This window comes from Cetorhinus maximus, chromosome 19 (assembly GCF_964194155.1).
Source record: "Cetorhinus maximus chromosome 19, sCetMax3.hap1.1, whole genome shotgun sequence".
NCBI classification, from domain to species: domain Eukaryota; kingdom Metazoa; phylum Chordata; class Chondrichthyes; order Lamniformes; family Cetorhinidae; genus Cetorhinus; species Cetorhinus maximus.
The window spans coordinates 52806678-52824343 of NC_135897.1; the positions used below are offsets into that span (position 1 = coordinate 52806678).

Genomic DNA, 17666 nt, shown 5'->3' on the forward strand with positions numbered 1-17666 from the left:
AGTTCCGCAGGGGTCAGTGTTGGGACCACAACTTTTCACTTTATACATTAATGATCTAGGTGAAGGAACTGAGGGCATCCTGGCTAAGTTTGCAGATGATACAAAGATAGATGGAGGGACAGGTAGTATTGAGGAGGTGGTGAGGCTGCAGAAGGATTTGGACAGGTTAGTAGAATGGGCAAAGAAGTGGCAGATGGAATACAACGTGGGGAAGTGTGAGGTCATGCACTTTGGTAGGAAGAATAGAGGCATAGACTATTTTCTAAATGGGGAGAGAATTCAGAAATCTGGAGTGCAAAGGGACTTGGGAGTCCTAGTCCAGGATTCTCTTAAGGTTAACTTGCAGTTTGAGTCAGTAGTTAGGAAGGCAAATGCAATGTTTTTTGAGGGATGGAATTTGGCATTTATTTCGAGAGGACTAGAATATAAAAGCAGGGATGTGCTGCTGAGGCTTTATAAGGCTCTGGTCAGACCATTTAGAATATTGTGAGCAATTTTGGGCCCCGTATCTCAGGAAGGATGTTCTGGCCCTGGAGAGGGTCCAGAGGTGGTTCACGAGAATGATCCCAGGAATGAAAGGCTTAGCATATGAGTAACGTTTGAGGACTCTGGGTCTATACTCGATGGAGTTTAGAATAATGAGGGGGGATCTGATTGAAACTTACAGAATACTGAAAGGCCTGGATAGAGTGGACGTTGGGAAGATGTTTCCATTAGTAGGAGAGACTAGGACCCAAGGGCACAGCCTCAGAGTAAAGGGAAGACCTTTTAGAACAGAGATGAGGAGAAACTTCTTTAGCCAGAGAGTGGTGAATCTATGGAATTCATTGCCACAGAAGGCTGTGGAGGCCAGGTCATTGAGTGTATTTAAGACCGAGATAGATAGGTTCTTGATTGGTAAGGGGATCAAAGGTTATGGGGAGAAGGCTAGAGAATGGGGTTGAGAAACTTATCAGCTATGATTGAATGGCGGAGCAGACTCGATGGGCCAAATGGCCTAATTTGTGCTCCTATGTCTTATGGTCTTAAATCATTGCACTCTCTCATCCTATTCAAGACCTTTGCTTTAGCTTCCATCTTTGCTTCCTCCACCAACAAGAGGGAAAAACATTCCTGACCTCATCCTTACCAACCTGCCTGCCGCAGATGCATCTGTCCATGACAGTGTCGGTAGGAGTGACCACCGCACAATCATTGTGGAGATGAAGTCCTGCCTCCACATTGGGGATACCCTCCATCGTGTTGTGTGGCACTACCATCATACTAAGTGGGATAGATTTCGAACAAATCTAGCAGCTCAAGACTGGGCATCCATGAGTTGCTGTGGGTCATCAGCAGCAGCAGAATTGTATTCCAACCACAATCTGTAACCTCATGGTCCAGCATATCCCCCACTCTACAATTACCATCAAGCCAATGGATCAACCCTGTTTCAGTGAAGAGTGCAGGAGGGCATACCAGGAGCAGCACCAAGTATACCTAAAAAAAAATGAGGTGTCAACCTGGTGAAGCTACAACATAGGAGTACTTGCACGCCAAACAGCATAATTAGCAAATGATGGAGCTAAGCGATTCCACAACCAACGGATCAGATCTAAGCTCTGCAGTCCTGTCACATGCAGTCGTGAATGGCAGTGGACAATTAAACAACTCACTGGAGGAGGAGGCTCCACAAGTATCTCCATCCTCAATGATGGAGGAGCCCAGCACATCAGTGCAAAAGATAAGCTTGAAGCATTCACAACAATCTTCAGCCAGAAGTGCTGAGTGGATGATTCACCTCAGCCTCCTCCAGGAGCCCCAGCATCACAGGTGCCAGTCTTCAGCCAATTCGATTCACTCCACATGATATCAAGAAACGGCTGATCGTGCTGGATAATGCAAAGGCTAATGGCCCTGACAATATTCCGGCAATAGTACTGAAGACGTGCTCCAGAGCTTGCCAGGGCCAAGCTGTTCCAGTACTGCTACAACATAGGTATTTACCCGGCAAAGTGGAAAACCTCCCAGGCGTTAGGAAATAGAGAGAGTTTAAGTAAGTTATATTGATAAAAGGCTGACTGCATTTCTAATTAGGTTTTTTACAACTATAAGAGAAGGAAAACACACAAGAGTAGAAAATCCATGCTGTTGCCGAGCAACAGGGGGGCCAGATAGACAGGTTCCTCCCACACACACACACACACAAGAAGAAAGACAGCAGTTTGATTTGGAAACTGTTCCAAGCTGTTTGGATGCCGTTGGTTCTGAAAGTTGCTGCCAGGAGAGACTGGAGCAAAGGGAACAGAAAGCCAGTCTCAAGCTAAAGAAAAATTCCAAAATCCAGGGGAGTGGAAGAGGGGAAAGTTCAAAGAAGACCTGGTGGTCAAAGGAAGGATAGGAACCAGAGAAAAGGAAACAAAAACAAAATACCTGGAAAAACTCAGCAGGTCTGGCAGCATCTGCGGAGAGGAGCACAGTTAACGTTTTGAGTCCGAATGACCCTTCAGCAGAACACTCAAAACGTTAACTGTGTTCCTCTCCGCAGATGCTGCCAGACCTGCTGAGTTTTTCCAGGTATTTTTGCTTTTGTTTTGGATTTCCAGCATCCGCAGTTTTTTGCTTTTACCAGGGAAAAGGTCCTGTTAAGTGCAGTTAAGGGTGAGGGGCAGAGAGAAAAGCTCCAAGCTTCAGATTTAAAGTGAGAACAGATTGCAAAAAGGTTCAACGAGACAACTGAAGGTCTGTAATTCTTTGCTACGGGCATGTGAAGCAGTGGTGCACTGTTAGGGCTGAATTGGTGAGAGAGAGTGCATGGAAGACAGCTTGAATGCATGTGGTGACCCAGGGAAGAGGAACATCAGAAGGAGAGTTTGAAACCCTGGGGGGTGAATCTTTGAGGAAGGCATCCAAGAGAAAGTGTTGGTTTGGGAGAAGATTTCAAGGTGAGATCTTGGAGAGTGGAGGTTGGAAACCTTTGTGTGAAGGATGGAATTCAGTGATACTGGTTGGCTCACAGTGTGACAGGTGTCTGGGGGGAGTTGAGGAGAGATCCATAGCATCTGGTTGAGGGGGCATCTGTCACTTGAGGTCAGAGTATGGTGTGTCTGACCACAGGATGCCATAGATTTACATGGACTGGTCATGTACTGTGTTCGTTAAAGTATAAGATAGGTTTTGTGACTGGTGTTGCCCTTACAAATCTGTATATATCTGTAAAGGTATAGTTGTGGGTGAAGAAGTATTGTACTATAGTTCATTTTTTCTTGTTGAATAAATGTTTTATTCTTTTGTAAAACGTTCATCAGCTGACTCCTGTGACTCTGTTCAGTAGCTACTCTCCATCTAAACAAACAAATAAAAGTTAGGATCTATCAAGCTGGGTTCCACTCTGGGATCAGGCTTGTCCAGGGGTAACCTCAGCTGGGGATCATAACACCAGGTATAGCCTGTACACAAAAGGCAGAAAAAATCTAACCCAGCCAGTTACTGTCCCATCAGTCTACTCTCAATCATCAGTAAAGTGATGGAAGGGGTAATCAACAGTGCTATCAAATGGCATTTGCTTAGCAATAACCTGCTCACAGATGCTCAATTTGAGTTCCGCCAGGGTCACTCAGTTCCTGACCTCACTACAGCCTTGGTTCAAACATGGACAAAAGAGCTGAACTCGAGAGGTCAGGTGAGAGTGACTGCCCTTGACATCAAGGCCGCATTTGACCGAGTGTGGCATCAAGGAGTCCTAGCAAAACTGGAGTCAATGGGAATCGGGGGAAACTCTCCGCTGGTTTGAATCATACCTAGTACAAGGAAGATAGTTGTGATTGTTGGAGGTCAATCATTTCAGTTCCAGGACATTACTGCAGGAGTTCCTCAGGGTAGTATCCTAGGCCCAACTATCAATGCTTAATCAATGACCTTCCATCATAAGGTCAGATGTGGGGATGTTTGCTGATGATTGCACAATGTTCGGCACCATTCGTGACTCCTCAGATACAGAAGCAGTCCATGTCTAAATGCAGCAAGACCTGGACAATGTCCAGGCTTGGGCTGACAAGTGGCAAGTAACATTTGCTCCACACAAGTGTCAGGCAATGACAATCTCCAACAAGAGAGAATCTAACCATCACTCCTTGACATTCAATGGCACTATCATCACTGAATCCCTCACTATCAACATCCTGGGGGTTACCATTGACCAGAAACTGCACTGGGCTAGCCATATAAATACTGTGGCTACAAGAGCAGGTCAGAGACTAGGAATCCTGTGGTGAGTAACTCACCTCCTGACTTCCCAAAGCCTGTCCACCATCTACAAGGCATAAGTCAGAAGTGTGATAGAATACTCTCCATTTGCCTGGATGATTGCAGCTCCAACAACACTCAAGAAGCTTGACACCATCCAGAACAAAGCAGCCTGTTTGATTGGAACCCCTTCCACAAACATTCAGTCCTTCCACCACCGAAGAACAGTGGCAGCACTTTGTACCATCCATAAGATGCACTGCTAAAACTCACCAAGGCTCCTTAGGCAACACCTTCTAAACCCACGATCACTACCATCTAGAAGGACAGGGGCAGCAGATACATGGGACAACACCACCTGGAAGTTCTCCTCCATGCCACTCACCATCCTGACTTGGATGTCACCATCCTTTCATTGTCGCTGGGTCAAAATCCTGGAACTCCAGTGGGTTGGGAACTGAAGAGGTTCAAGAAGGCAGCTCACTACCACCTCCTCAAGGGCAATTAAGGATGGACAAAAAATGCTAGTCAAGCCAGTGATGCCCACATCCCATAAATTAATAAAAGATAAAGTCCAAGGAGTGCAGTCTGAGTATATCTGGTATACAATTGGATTAGCCATCCATCATCAGATCTTGCTGGACCACATCATCAAGTGCTTTCAGGCACTTTTCTTCCAAAATTGCCTATTCCCCCAAGATAATCCAGAATAGTGTTACCAACCATCTCCTTAAACCTCTTTCCCCTACCTCCCTATTCTCCAACAGCAAATGTGAGGAATCCATAGATTCCTTTGTCAATAAGATTGAGAGAATCCACTATGTTGCTTCTCCACTTTCCCTTTCCCACCAAACCTGACCCTGGGCTCCTCCCTGTCCTAGCTCTGAACTAACCTCTTTCACTCATTTCTCTTAAGGCCTACCTCTCACTTCCTTTACTCCATCCCCAGTAAACTGCTGACCATGCAACTTCTGTCCTTGCAAACTTTCACCCTGTCTGTAACTTCGCTTTCCTTTCCAAAGCTTTTGAATGTGTTGTTGCCTCCCACTTCCATGCTTGTCTATCCTGCAATCCTGTGTTTGAAAACCTCCAATCAGGTTTTTAGTCCCTGCCACAGGACTGAAACAGATCTAATCTTCGTCACAAATAACATTCCCTGTGGTGGTTAATGTGATGCATTGACTGTCATCATCCTCCTTGATCACTTGGCAGCCTTCAACACTCTCTCCTCTTGCCCCAGTGCCTTTCCTCCATTGTTTACTTCAGTGGGAATGCCATTGTCTATCCCGTTGTAGCCAGAGCATTTTTTTTTTACATTCTTTTGTGGGAGGTGAGTGTTGCTGGAAGGCCAGTATTTGTTGCTCATCATTAGTTGCCCTTGAGAAGGTGGTGGTGGTGCCTTCTTGATCCGCTGCAGCTCATCTGGTGTAGATGCATCCACAGTGCTATTAGAAAGAGTTCCAGGATTTTGATGTGACAGCAGTGAAGGAATAGCAATATAGTTCCAAATCAGGATGGTGTGTGACTTTCAGGTAAACTTGCAGGTGGTTGTGTTCCCATGCTTCGAGGTGGTGGAGGTCGTGGGTTTGGAAGATGCTGTTGAAGGATCCTTGGCGAGTTGCTGCCATGCATCTTGCATATGGTACACACTGCTGCCACTGTGCGTCCATGGAGGAAGGGTAAATGTTGAAGGTAGTGGTGGGCTGCTTCCTCCTGATGGTATCAAGCTTCTTGAGTGTTGTTGGAGCCACACTCATTCAGCAAGTGGAGAGATTTCCATCATGCTCCTGATGTGTGCTGTGTAGATGGTGGCCAGGCTTGGGGAGACAGGAGGTGAGTTAATCACCACAGAATCTCCTGCCTCTGACCTGCTTTTGTAACTGCAGTATTTATATGGCTGGTCCAGTTCAGTTTCTGGTCAATGATAACTTCCAGAATGTTGATGGTGGGTTAGGCTAAAAGCAAAATACTGTGGATGCTGGAATTCTGAAATAAAAACAGAAAATGCTGGAAAAACTGACCAGGTCTGGCAGCAGACCTGAGAGAGAGAGAGAAACAGAGTTAACGTTTTGAGTTCAATTTGACCCTTCTTTTGGAGTTCAGGAGATACTCTTCGTAACAGCAATTTGTGAGTACCTACACCACATGGATTTCAGTGGCTCAAGTAGACAGCTCATCACCAGCTTCTTAAGGGCTATTAGGGATGGACAATAAATGTTAGCCTTGACGGTGACACCTACATCCCATGAATGAAAAAAATAATGAAATACAAGCCTTACCCCATAGAATAGTAGCTGTACCTGTTGGAAATGTGAAACTTCAGCTGCAGCTGCTTGCCTCCAAGTAGGCAGGCCCCAAACCTGAATATGCAAGGACAAGGATTAATCTTGCAATTTGTGTAGAAACAATTTTCAAAACCATACACAGGTATAATTTGACTTTTTGAAGATGAGCAGTTCTAACCAAGGAAGTGTAATGGGCTCCTGTCTGTTATATTTAAAGTAGGTTGTGCATGTTTTTGAGGTTTTTTCCTTCCCCTGTACATATCTCTCTGACACAGGATGCTCATATCAGAAGTTTGATGCCTGAGATATGATACAGAAAATATTTAGTTTGAATTGTGATAGACGGGAACTATGTACATATGCAAAGCTTTGATAATAATGATTTAGAGGTATGTGTAATAAACATCCCTGGGTATAGAGAAACAAATTAGCTTCTGCTAAAAAAAAATCTGATCCTCTGAGGCTCCAGTAAGTTTATGGAAGCGCATCTTCTCTAAAAATGTGAACAAATTTGTTGAAAAGACTTTAATCTTTAATTAAGGAATTCTAACCTCGACTTTCACAAAATGTCATTCTGTATCAGATATAAGTTAGCAGTTATCAAAATATAAGTTATTTTTCAAAAATTCAGTTGGGTCATGTTTTTGGAAAAGGAGAAGGTTTAAATAAAACATTTATTGCAATAGTTCTTCAGACCTTTATGTAAATTACTATTTTGAAGGAAATTTTTGTCATATTTGGTAACACATATTTAAAGAAAAACAAATGTTCAGCCCTGGCTGACATGTCATCTATAAGCCTTGGAGTTTTCCCACACATGATTCATAATTAATATTTGATTGCTGTGGTAATGTTTCCTTTTATGGGTCCAGCTTTCTCGTGAACACGTCATTTTCATAAAAATAGTATGTTGTCGTTTAGTAACTGTCTATTGCTTGCCTCTTCAAATTTAGGGGTTGGGCTGCAAAGGATCTTCCTTTTGAAATGAAGAAGGGATGGTTCATGATTCCAATGTGCTGTCAGCAGGCTAATTTAGCTTAATTACCATCCACTCAAACATATGTACGTCTTCAGATGACAGTAAAGTGTATTTGTTGGCTGAGCCTGACAAAAAAGGGCAGCTGTTTAGTTGAATGAGCATTGTGCTGTAAACAAATCCAGTGCATTAAAAAAAGGGCCATGTCTGGTATAGATTTAGATTTGTTACAAATTGACTGCAGGAATAATTGTGACCAAAATAGTTTCAGTTGATGGCTTGAGGCCAATTTTTAGGCTTCCATCTGGCGGGAATGGGACTATTCAGGGTTTTGAAGAAGTCTGAGGTATCTTAGCATATTGTATGTGGTATGAAGATACATCCGCAAGTGTGGTTGAAAGGGAAATGTAAGTGTAAGGTCAAGTAGAAGAAAGTTCACCAAAGTTGCCCTTTGTGATTAGATTAGCGACACAGAAAGTGGAGTGAGAAAGATTTATTGTCCTGGGTCCAAAGTACTGTGTTGCAGGGTAATGCAAAGAATAAGAAGGATGTGAAAGAGAGTCTTGCCTTGTCAGTCCTGGTGAGACCATTTAGCTTTTTGCTGCAGTGCAGCCACGTCCTGGGAACAATGCTAGGGTCCTGGATGAAGTAATGGTGTCTGCTGCTTCAGAAATTTGGTTTTCACTAACCAGTATTGCTAAATGCACCTCAGCTTTAAGTAGTGCCATGTCCACTGTATTTCCTGATTTCTCAATGAGCTGCCTCTTGGAGCATGATTAGTGCTGGTAGGTTGGCAATTATATGTAAGTTAATTTGATCATGAAAACAAATCAGGCTTCAGGTCAACTGCATTGGGATGGCAGGATGGGGTGCAAAACAGATGCTTTGTCCATCCGATACATAGTTCACATAAATAACACATCCAGTTAATTTAATATTGAGTTATGAACAGTTTTCTGCTATGTGAATCAGGAGTAGATTGGGGCTAACTGACTCATTTCATCCCAAACACTTGACTGGACTGGTTCTGAGCCAAGGACCTAAAGTTGAAGTAGAGTGCTAACCCACAGTCCCATTCAGCCCTCTATTACTTCCCTTTTAAGTTTGATAGTGACAGCAGGAAAGGAAAAATGAGAAGATACTCCCAGTTTTCATTATATCTGAAGCAATTTAGGACCGCAGCTCTGATCGCGGCAGTATTGAATTGAGGTATATCTTAATAATTTGGCAAAATTGCATCAAAATACTCCCTGTGTAAACCATGTGTCTAATTATAGGTCAGCAGATGTTGAATATAAATATTTGTAAGTCATTGCAGACAGAAGCAAATGCTAATTTTTACCATGGTGGCATAGTGGTATTTTCACTGGATTAGTATTCCAGAGAATACAAAGAAGGGTCAAAGTGGACTCAAAATGTTAACTCTGTTTCTCTCCCTCTCTCAGGTCTGCTGACAGACCTGCTCAGTTTTTCCAGCACTTTCTGTTTTTAGATCAGATTTCCAGCATCCGCAGTATTTTGCTTTTAGTTTACCCCAGCATCAGGGTAATGCTCTGGGGTCCCGGGTTCAAATCCCACCACAGCAGATCGTGAAATTTGAATTCAGTAAAAAAAATCTGGAATTAAAAGTCTGATGATGACCATGAAATCATTGCCAGTTGTTGTAAAAACCCATCTTGTTCACTAATGTCCTTTAGGGAAGGAATCTGCCATCCTTACCTGGTCTGGCCTACATGTGACTCCAGACCCACAGCAATGTGGTTGACTCTTAAATACCCCCTGAACAAGGCCAATTAGGGATGGGCAATAAATGCTGGCTGAGCCAGAGACTTCCACTTCCCATGAACAAATTAAAAAAAAAACACCTTTGGATTTGTCACCACCCTGTGGAAAATAATTGTTGTAATTTGGAAAATAGGGAAGAATTGTATATATTGAACTGGTGCAGGTTTTTAATTACAAATTGAAGTCAGAATGGTAAGAGCCATGGTTTCTGGAACTGTATATGTTTCTTTTGATATGATTTGTCATCAAAGGTTTATAGAAAGGGAAACTTATAGATGATCTTTAATGGTTGTGTACTTTAAAATTGCATGGTGTTACAAGTGTTTATTTCCTGTGGACATTCATTCAAGTTTTGTTCCATTTATAGAGCAGCTGTGATGCTTGTCAGAGATATCATATTTTAGGTAATAAAACCTGACGAGATTAATTACCTTATTCTATCTCTTTATCGTTATAATTCTTTCTTTACTGAAGTGACATCCACTTTTAGTTCAAAATTTAAATAAAAATCATAATTGAATCTTGTATCAGCTTCTGATTGACATTTAAACCACATGTATAAATTGCATATTTCAATTCCTAATGGAGCTTGTATATATTGCTTGAAGTGTGAAGGGAGGGGGAATCCCTTCTCTCAATAATTCAGGTTTGAATAAATTAATCTTCAGGTAAGCATCTACAGCAGTGATCTGTTTTTTAAAGTTTTATTCCTGCTTTTTTCTCTCTCAGAACTGGAGAAGAATGAAGACATAAACAATGAAGATTATGAATATGAAGATGAAGCTAAACTTGTTATATTTCCTGACCACTATGAAATTCCTTTGCCGAACATAGAAGAATTGCCAGCGCTGGTCAGTGAGTGTGTTCAGCAGAATATATTGTTTATCTCTGATATTCTCAAGATTACATGTATTTGAGTGGAGAGAGAAGGTTGAGGGAAGAAGTACAACTCTTTCAGCCTGAGCATCTTAATCCTGTTCAAAAAGAGATCTAAAAATCAGCAAAATTGTGGTGTATAATTTAAGGAAACAGTTTTTAATACACAAGTCAAATTTAACAAGGTTCCTGTATATGATCTGAATATGGTCTTAACCAAGTACCTGAAGAACTGTAGATTGTGAAGTAGTTTTAAATGTTTTAAATTGATGTCAATATGTGTGAGATTTCTTGATTCTGGGAAGTATGTAACTAATTCAGAACAAATTGTTAAATCAGAAGTTGTATAGCTTTGATTTAAAGTGTAAGTGAGATCACCCATTAGAAAAATGGGGACATGCCCTGTGGAATAGCGCATCTGTGAGCTGTTAAATGAATGTTACGATAGGCTATGATGCCCAACTGCACATCCTGCATGTTAATGCAAAGTATTGAGGAAGTGCTCAGGATACTTTCATTTTTTTTGTCATTCCAACATTGATGACTTGTTCAGCGCAAAAGAACAAGGAGGCTGATGGATTGCAGGGGACAAAATGCACCCATTGTAGCCATTACTGATGACACCCTTCTGCATCACTGCCTTCCACATCACCACCAACACATCACAGGAAAGGTAGAACCGTGTACACATGTGACTATGGCAAATGGTGGAGAGGACATTTGTGCTCAAATCATGCTTCCGGTGCCTGGGCAGGTTATGGGAGGACGTGGCGAGGGATCATTTTGCAGTATTTGTCTACCAAAGTCGTGAAGATTATAGAAGTCTGTTGCGCACTGCACAGTTTTGCCCTGCAGGCAGGGTTGTCTTTAACTTGGCAGATGTGCTGGAAGATCTTGATCCGGATGTCAACTAGTGATCTTGAAAAAGGCATGCCACAGTAGGCAGGGTGTCTAGAAAGCTGTTGATAGAACATGCAAACATACGAAGTAGGAGCAGAAGTAGGCCATTCGGCCCCTCAAGCCTGCTCCGTCATTCAATAAGATCATGGCTGATCTGTTTGTGTTTAAAATTCCACATTCCCATCTACCCCCGATAACCTTTGATTCCCTTGCCCAACAAGAATCTGTCTAACGCTGCCTTAAAAATATTCAATGAACCCGCCTCCACAGCCTTCTGAGGCAGAGTTCCAAAGTCACACAATCGTCTGAGAGAAAAGATTTATCCTCATCTCTGTCCTAAAAGGGTGACCCTTAACTTTAAGATGGTGCCCCCTAGTTCTGGACTGACCCTTTCTACATCCACCTTGTTGAGACTGTTCAGGTCTTATTACTCCACACTCTTCAAAACTCCAATGGAAACAAGCCCTCATGAGACAACTCTCTCATTCCAGGTATCAATCTAGTAAACCTCCTCTGAACCACCGCCAATGCAATTACATCTTTCCTTAAAAAAGGAGACCTAAACAGCACACGGTCTTCGAGATGTGGCTTCACCAATGCCCTGTATAACTGAAGCATAACATCCTTACTTTTATGTTCAATTCCTCTCATAATAAAGGATAGCATTCCATTAGCTTTCTTAATTACTTTCTGTATCTGCACCTTGGAATTCTGCAGTCGTTCTCCATTTCAGTAATACTCTGCTTTATTATCCTGCCAACATGAGCAACTTCACATTTTTGCACGTTATACTCCATCTGTCAGATTTTTGCCAGCTCACTCAACCTATCAATGTCCGTCTGCAACCTCCTTATGTCCACTTCACAACATACTTTCCTACCTATCTTTGTGTCATCAGCAAATTTAGCTACCATGCCTTCCCTCCCCGCATCTAAGTCATTGATATAAATTGTAAAAAGCTGTGGCCCAAGCATAGACCCCTGCGGGACTCTACTTGTCACATCCTACCAATCAGAAAAAGACCTATTTATGCATACTATTTGTTCTCTGCCAGCCAGCCAATCTTCTATCCATGGCAATATGTTACCCCTACACCATAAGTTTTTATTTTCCACTATAACTTTTGATGTGGCACCTTATCAAATGCCTTCTGGAAATCCAAGTACAGTACGTCTACAGGTTCTCCTTTATCCACAACACATGTTAATCCTTCAAAGAACTCCAATAAATTGGTTAGACATGATTTCCCTTTCACAAAACCATGCTGACTCTTCCCGATTACCTTGAGTTTTTCTAATGCCCAGCTATAACCTCCTTAATGTTCGATTCAAGCACCTTCCCCACGACAGACATCAAGCTAACTGGCCTATAGTTTCCTGTTTTCTGCCTCCTTCCCTTCTTATATTTGCTACTTTCCAGTCTGATGGAACCTTTCCAGAATCTAGCAAATTTTAGAACATTAACATCAACACATCCATTACTTCATTAGCCACCCTTTTAAGACCCTAGGATGAAATCCATCAGGACCCGGACACTTGTCAGCCCGCAGCTCCAACAGTTTGCTCAGTACTGCTTCCCTAGTGATTGTTTAATTCACCAAGTTTCTCGCCTCCTTCCACCTCCTGATTTGCAGCTATTGTTGGAATGTGTTTTGTATCCTCTCTAGTGAAAATAGTGAACACCTTCCCCACAACAGACATCAAGCTAACTGGCCTATAGTTTCCTATTTTCTGCCTCCTTCCCTTCTTATATTTGCAACTTTCCAGTCTGATGGAACCTTTCCAGAATCTAGCAAATTTTAGAACATTAACATCTACACATCTACTACCTCATTAGCCACCCTTTTAAGACTTTTCCTTTTTTCTGCCATTTCCTTATTATCTACTATTAACTCCCCAGTCTCACTGTCTAGAGGACCAACATTCACTTTACTTACTTTTTTCCTGTTTAAATACCTGTAGAAACTCTTGCTATCCATTATTACATTTCTAGCTAGCTTCCTCTCATACTCTAATTTCTTTCGCCTGATTAACCTTTTAGTCATTCTCTGCAGTTCTTTTTATTCTGACCAATCATCTGACCTGCCACTCACCTTTGCACAGTTATATGCTTTTTCTTTAAGTTTGATGCTTTCCTTAACTTCTTTAGTTAACCGCGGATGGTGGGTCCTCCCCTTAGGATTTTTCTTTATCGTGGAAACATACTTATTCTGTGCATTCTGAAATAGCTGCTTAAATGTCTGCCACTGCTTCTCTACTGATCTACCCTCTAGCCTAGTATCCCAGTTCACTTCAGCTAGCCTGTCACATTAGCTTTCATGCCCACATAGTTATCCTTATTTAAGTTTAAAATACTAGTCTTAGACCCACTCTTCTCCCTTTCAAACTGGATGTAAAATTCAATCATCATGTGATTGCTGCTACCTAGGGGTGCCTTTACTCTGAGGTTATTAATCCTGTCACATTACACAATACCAAGTCTAATATAACCTGCTCTCTGGTCAGTTCCTGAATGTGCTGCTTTAAGAAATTATCTTGAAAGCATTCTATGAACTCCTCATCCAGGCTGCTACTGCCAAACTGATTTTTCTAGTTCATATGTAGATTAAAATCATCCATGATTATTGCTGCTCCTTTATCATAAGTGCTCAATATTTTTTCTTGTATGCTTTGTCCTACATTGTGGTTACTGTTATGGGTCCTGTAGGCCACTTTCACTAGTCACTCCTTTCCCCTACTATTTCTCATCCCTATCCAAAACGATTATACATCCCAATCTTCTGAAGGTCATCTCTAACTATTGCACCAATGCTATCCTTAATTAACAGTGCTACCCTTTCACTGTTACCTGGCTTCCAATTCTGCATGAATGTCACATACCCCTCAACATTTAGGACCTATTCTTTGTCATCCTGCAGCCATGTCTCAGTAGTGGCTAACAGATCATATTTATTTACTTCAATGTACACTATCAATTCATTTACTTTGGTATGAATGCTACATGCATTCAGATACAGAGCCTTTAGTTTTGTCTTTTTGTTATCTTTGTAACATCTAGTCTTGACCATTGTGTATTATTAGGTTTTTTGTCTCTGTCCCTTCCTGCCATTCTCTGACCCTCATTTCTCATATTACTATTTTGCTTTCCTGCCTTAACTCTACCCTTTGATTTGCTACATCTACCCAAGCTTGATCCCTCACCCCCTCTATTTAGCTTAAAGCCCTCTCTACTTCCCTAGTTATGCGGTTTGGTAGAACACTGGTCTCGCCAACGGTACGGCCCCCACTTTCCCCAGTACTGATGCCAGTGCCCATGAACTGAAACCCTCTTCTCCCACACCAGTCTTTGAGCCACACATTAATTTCCCTAATCTTACCTCCCCTATGCCAGTTTGCATGCAGCTCAGGTAGTAATCCAGATATTATTACCTTTGAGGTTCTTAATTTGGTGCCTAGCTTTTCGTACTGACTATTGTTATGATATGGCAGGTGGTATATGCCAGGCTGACCAAATCCCAAAGGGAAACTTGGCCACGCTATCATAATGATTTTGCAATTTGTATTTATTATGAGAAGGTTTGTGCACTGAAGCCAGAAGTAATGAGTCCACTATCACCCTTTAGAGATTTTAAAGATTAAATTAAAACATTTATTAACAAAAGAAAATAAAACTTAAACACACAAGATTTTCGTTACACAGTTACATTTAGTTTTATAACAGTTCCCACAAGATTTATACTTAATTAGACTCCGAACCACACACTCCTTTTAGGCAACAATCCAAAATAGATTATTAATCTATAAAACGTCCAGCAAGATTACCACAAGCACCCAATGTTGCTGTAAGGGAGGTATTTCACAACTTCTCCTGTCACTGGACAATGGACTTCCAAAGCTTCTAAAAAACCTTGCACTCTGGAACAAGCAAACACTGATCTCTGAGGTGGCTATAGGCTGCTTCTTCACAAGTCTGTTTCACACAGTCAAGATCTCACATGGCCACCCCCATACAGCAACCCATCCTCCTTTAAATATATTTCCCTCTTTTTAATTTATAAATCACATTGTTTCCATCTGTCTTTGGAATTTACTTTTCCCAGAATATAAAAATCTTTTATATTATCATTATAGCCAGCACTTTTGGGAAAAATTAACATAAGAACTTTGCCTTATTTATCTTGCCAGTTGTAAACATCTTACCATGTCTCTTTGAAAAGCCAACAACCTCTCTCCTTATCTAAAAATGCAAATGCATTTTACTTAGCTTGTCCATTAGCATTTCAAATATCTGTTTTTACACTTAACCGCTTTGATGATTCAAACCTTGTAGTCTAAGAGCCTGTTTACTTAAGTTATTTGCACACACACAAACATAAGTATGCTTTAAAGTATTCCACAGTAATATCAGGAAAAATATGATAGTTCTGTTACACTATGCAGAACCTCTTCTCTTGCCTATGTCGTTGATACCTACATGTACCATGACAACTCGATCCTCCCCTTCTGACTGTAATTTCATCTCCAGCCCTGAGCAAATAACCCGAATTCTGGCACTGTGCAGATCACACAGTCGTCTGGACTCTTGCCCTTTGCTGCAGAGAACAGTGCCAACCTCCCTCACTATACTGTCCCATACTACCACTACATTCCTTTTTGCTCCCCCTTCTTGAACGGCTTCTCGTATCATGATGCCATGTCTGCTCTGCTCATCCACCCTGCAGACCTTACTTTCATCCACACCAAAAGCAAGTACCTTGTACCTGTTTGACAATTGCAAACTCTGAGTCTCTTCCACAACTGTTTACTTGGTCCCTTTACTGCTTCACTCAGTCACATCCTCCTGTCCCTCACCGCTGTCCAAAACAGACAACTGTATTCTAAGAGGTGCGACTGTCTTTTGGAACGAAGTGTTCAGGCATTTCTCCCCCTCCTTTATGTTGCACAGTGTCTGCAATTTGGGTTCCAGATCAATAATCCTGATCTGGAAATCCTCTAGCTGCTTACACTTTCTGCAGACGTGTTTGCCCTGGATCGCCCTGGCATCCAGAAGATCCTACATTCCACAGTTGCAACATAACACCTGTCTTGCAATAGTTCTTTATGTTATTTAGTGATTTTAATTTAAATACATTCTTAATTAACTTAGAATAATTCCTACATATACTACAATTTACTGTGATTATTAAAATCTAGTACCACCTACAACTAAAAGTTATATGTTACTTAATTATGCAAGTTTGTGTTTTAGGCATTTATTTTAATTATTTTATTTTATTTAAAAGTTTTAGTTATTTTTATTCATTTATATTTATTTTTAAATTTTATTTATTTTAATTAATACATCCTACTACTCCCAATAAGCTTTACTGCTGCTATTGCAAAAACCTTATGATGAAGAAAACCTTACAGTTACCAATAAATTGTACCAGTATTTAAAAGATATATGAGCAAGACAAGTGAAACACTCACCAAGCAATCACTTACCTAATTTCCTATGATGGTGCGCTTGATTTTCTCCAAATCTGGTCAGTCCACTGAGACCCACAAGCAGCACTGCACTCCATTATCTCGTGGCTCCGCTCTTGTTCCTTCCCACAGCCTTTTACCTCTGGGCTCCGCTGTTGCTCCTTCTTACACTGTTTCATCTCCCGGCTCCTTTCTCGCTCCTTCTTGCGCTGTTTTATCTCCCGGCTCCTCTCTTGCTCCTTTTTGCGTTCTTTTATCTCCCGGCTCTTCTCTTGCTCCTTCTCGCGCTTTTTTACCTCCTGGCCCCTCTCTTGCTCCTTCTCGTGCTGTTTTATCTCTCGTTCCTTCTCGTGCTGCTCTATTTCATGGCTGCTCTCTCACTCCTTCTCGCACTGTTTTATTTCACAGCTTCTCTCTCACTCCTTCCCGCGCGCTTTTATCTCCCGGCTCAGCTCTAGTGCTCTTTTATATCCCAGCTTCAGTCTTGCTCTTTTTCCAGCTCATGTATTTGCTGCCAGATAGCTGCCAGAGCCACTAAAAAGATGTTTAATAAACTTTTAAAGTTAATTTGAGGCTTTTCAGAAGTTACAGGGCTATTGTCTCTCAGTGTTACACCTCAATCTGAAGTGTTTATTATCATGCTATTTGATTTGCAGGGACATAAGCCATTGGGCATGATCTTCACAAGTCCCTAGATGCAACATTGATATCACTGTGTAGTTATAAGATTGAGGTTCCAGCAATTTGGAACCTCATTTCCAAAATGACGACAAGGCTCCTGTAAGGTGGGAGCTCTGATCTTTATTTTTATTTTTGTTTGCCACTAAGGAAAGCTAAACTAATTGCAGCATACCACTGAACTCAGCAAATATAGCACAGATCTGAGACCATCCTGCAGGTATGGTATCATTTTAACTTGATTCAGTATCTGTGAAAAGTCATATTTAAAATGAGCCAGTAGTCAATTGATTACCAAAAGGTGCTGAACACTACAGAACAGATGTCTCGGTGGACATGAAGGCTCAGCATTGTTAAAGTGGTGATCTTGTAAAGTTACCTTGATATATTATCTTGGAGAGCAGTCTCCGGGTGACTTCCTAAAGTTTTTTGATTTAAGTTGCTCATGAAAGGCTGCTCATTTTATTTTGAGAAACT

The 17666-nt window shown here is 41.5% G+C and overlaps 1 protein-coding gene across 2 annotated transcripts in view; it reads left to right on the forward strand.

The window, feature by feature from the left end:
- The window catches only part of usp13 (ubiquitin specific peptidase 13), a 105904-nt gene that overhangs the window by 19156 nt on the left and 69082 nt on the right, over window positions 1-17666 (forward strand). For both annotated transcript variants that reach the window (XM_078563856.1, XM_078563857.1), the window contains exon 4: window positions 10000-10121. In XM_078563856.1, the coding sequence (XP_078419982.1) occupies window positions 10000-10121 (122 nt within the window). The remainder of the gene's footprint in view (window positions 1-9999; window positions 10122-17666) is intronic.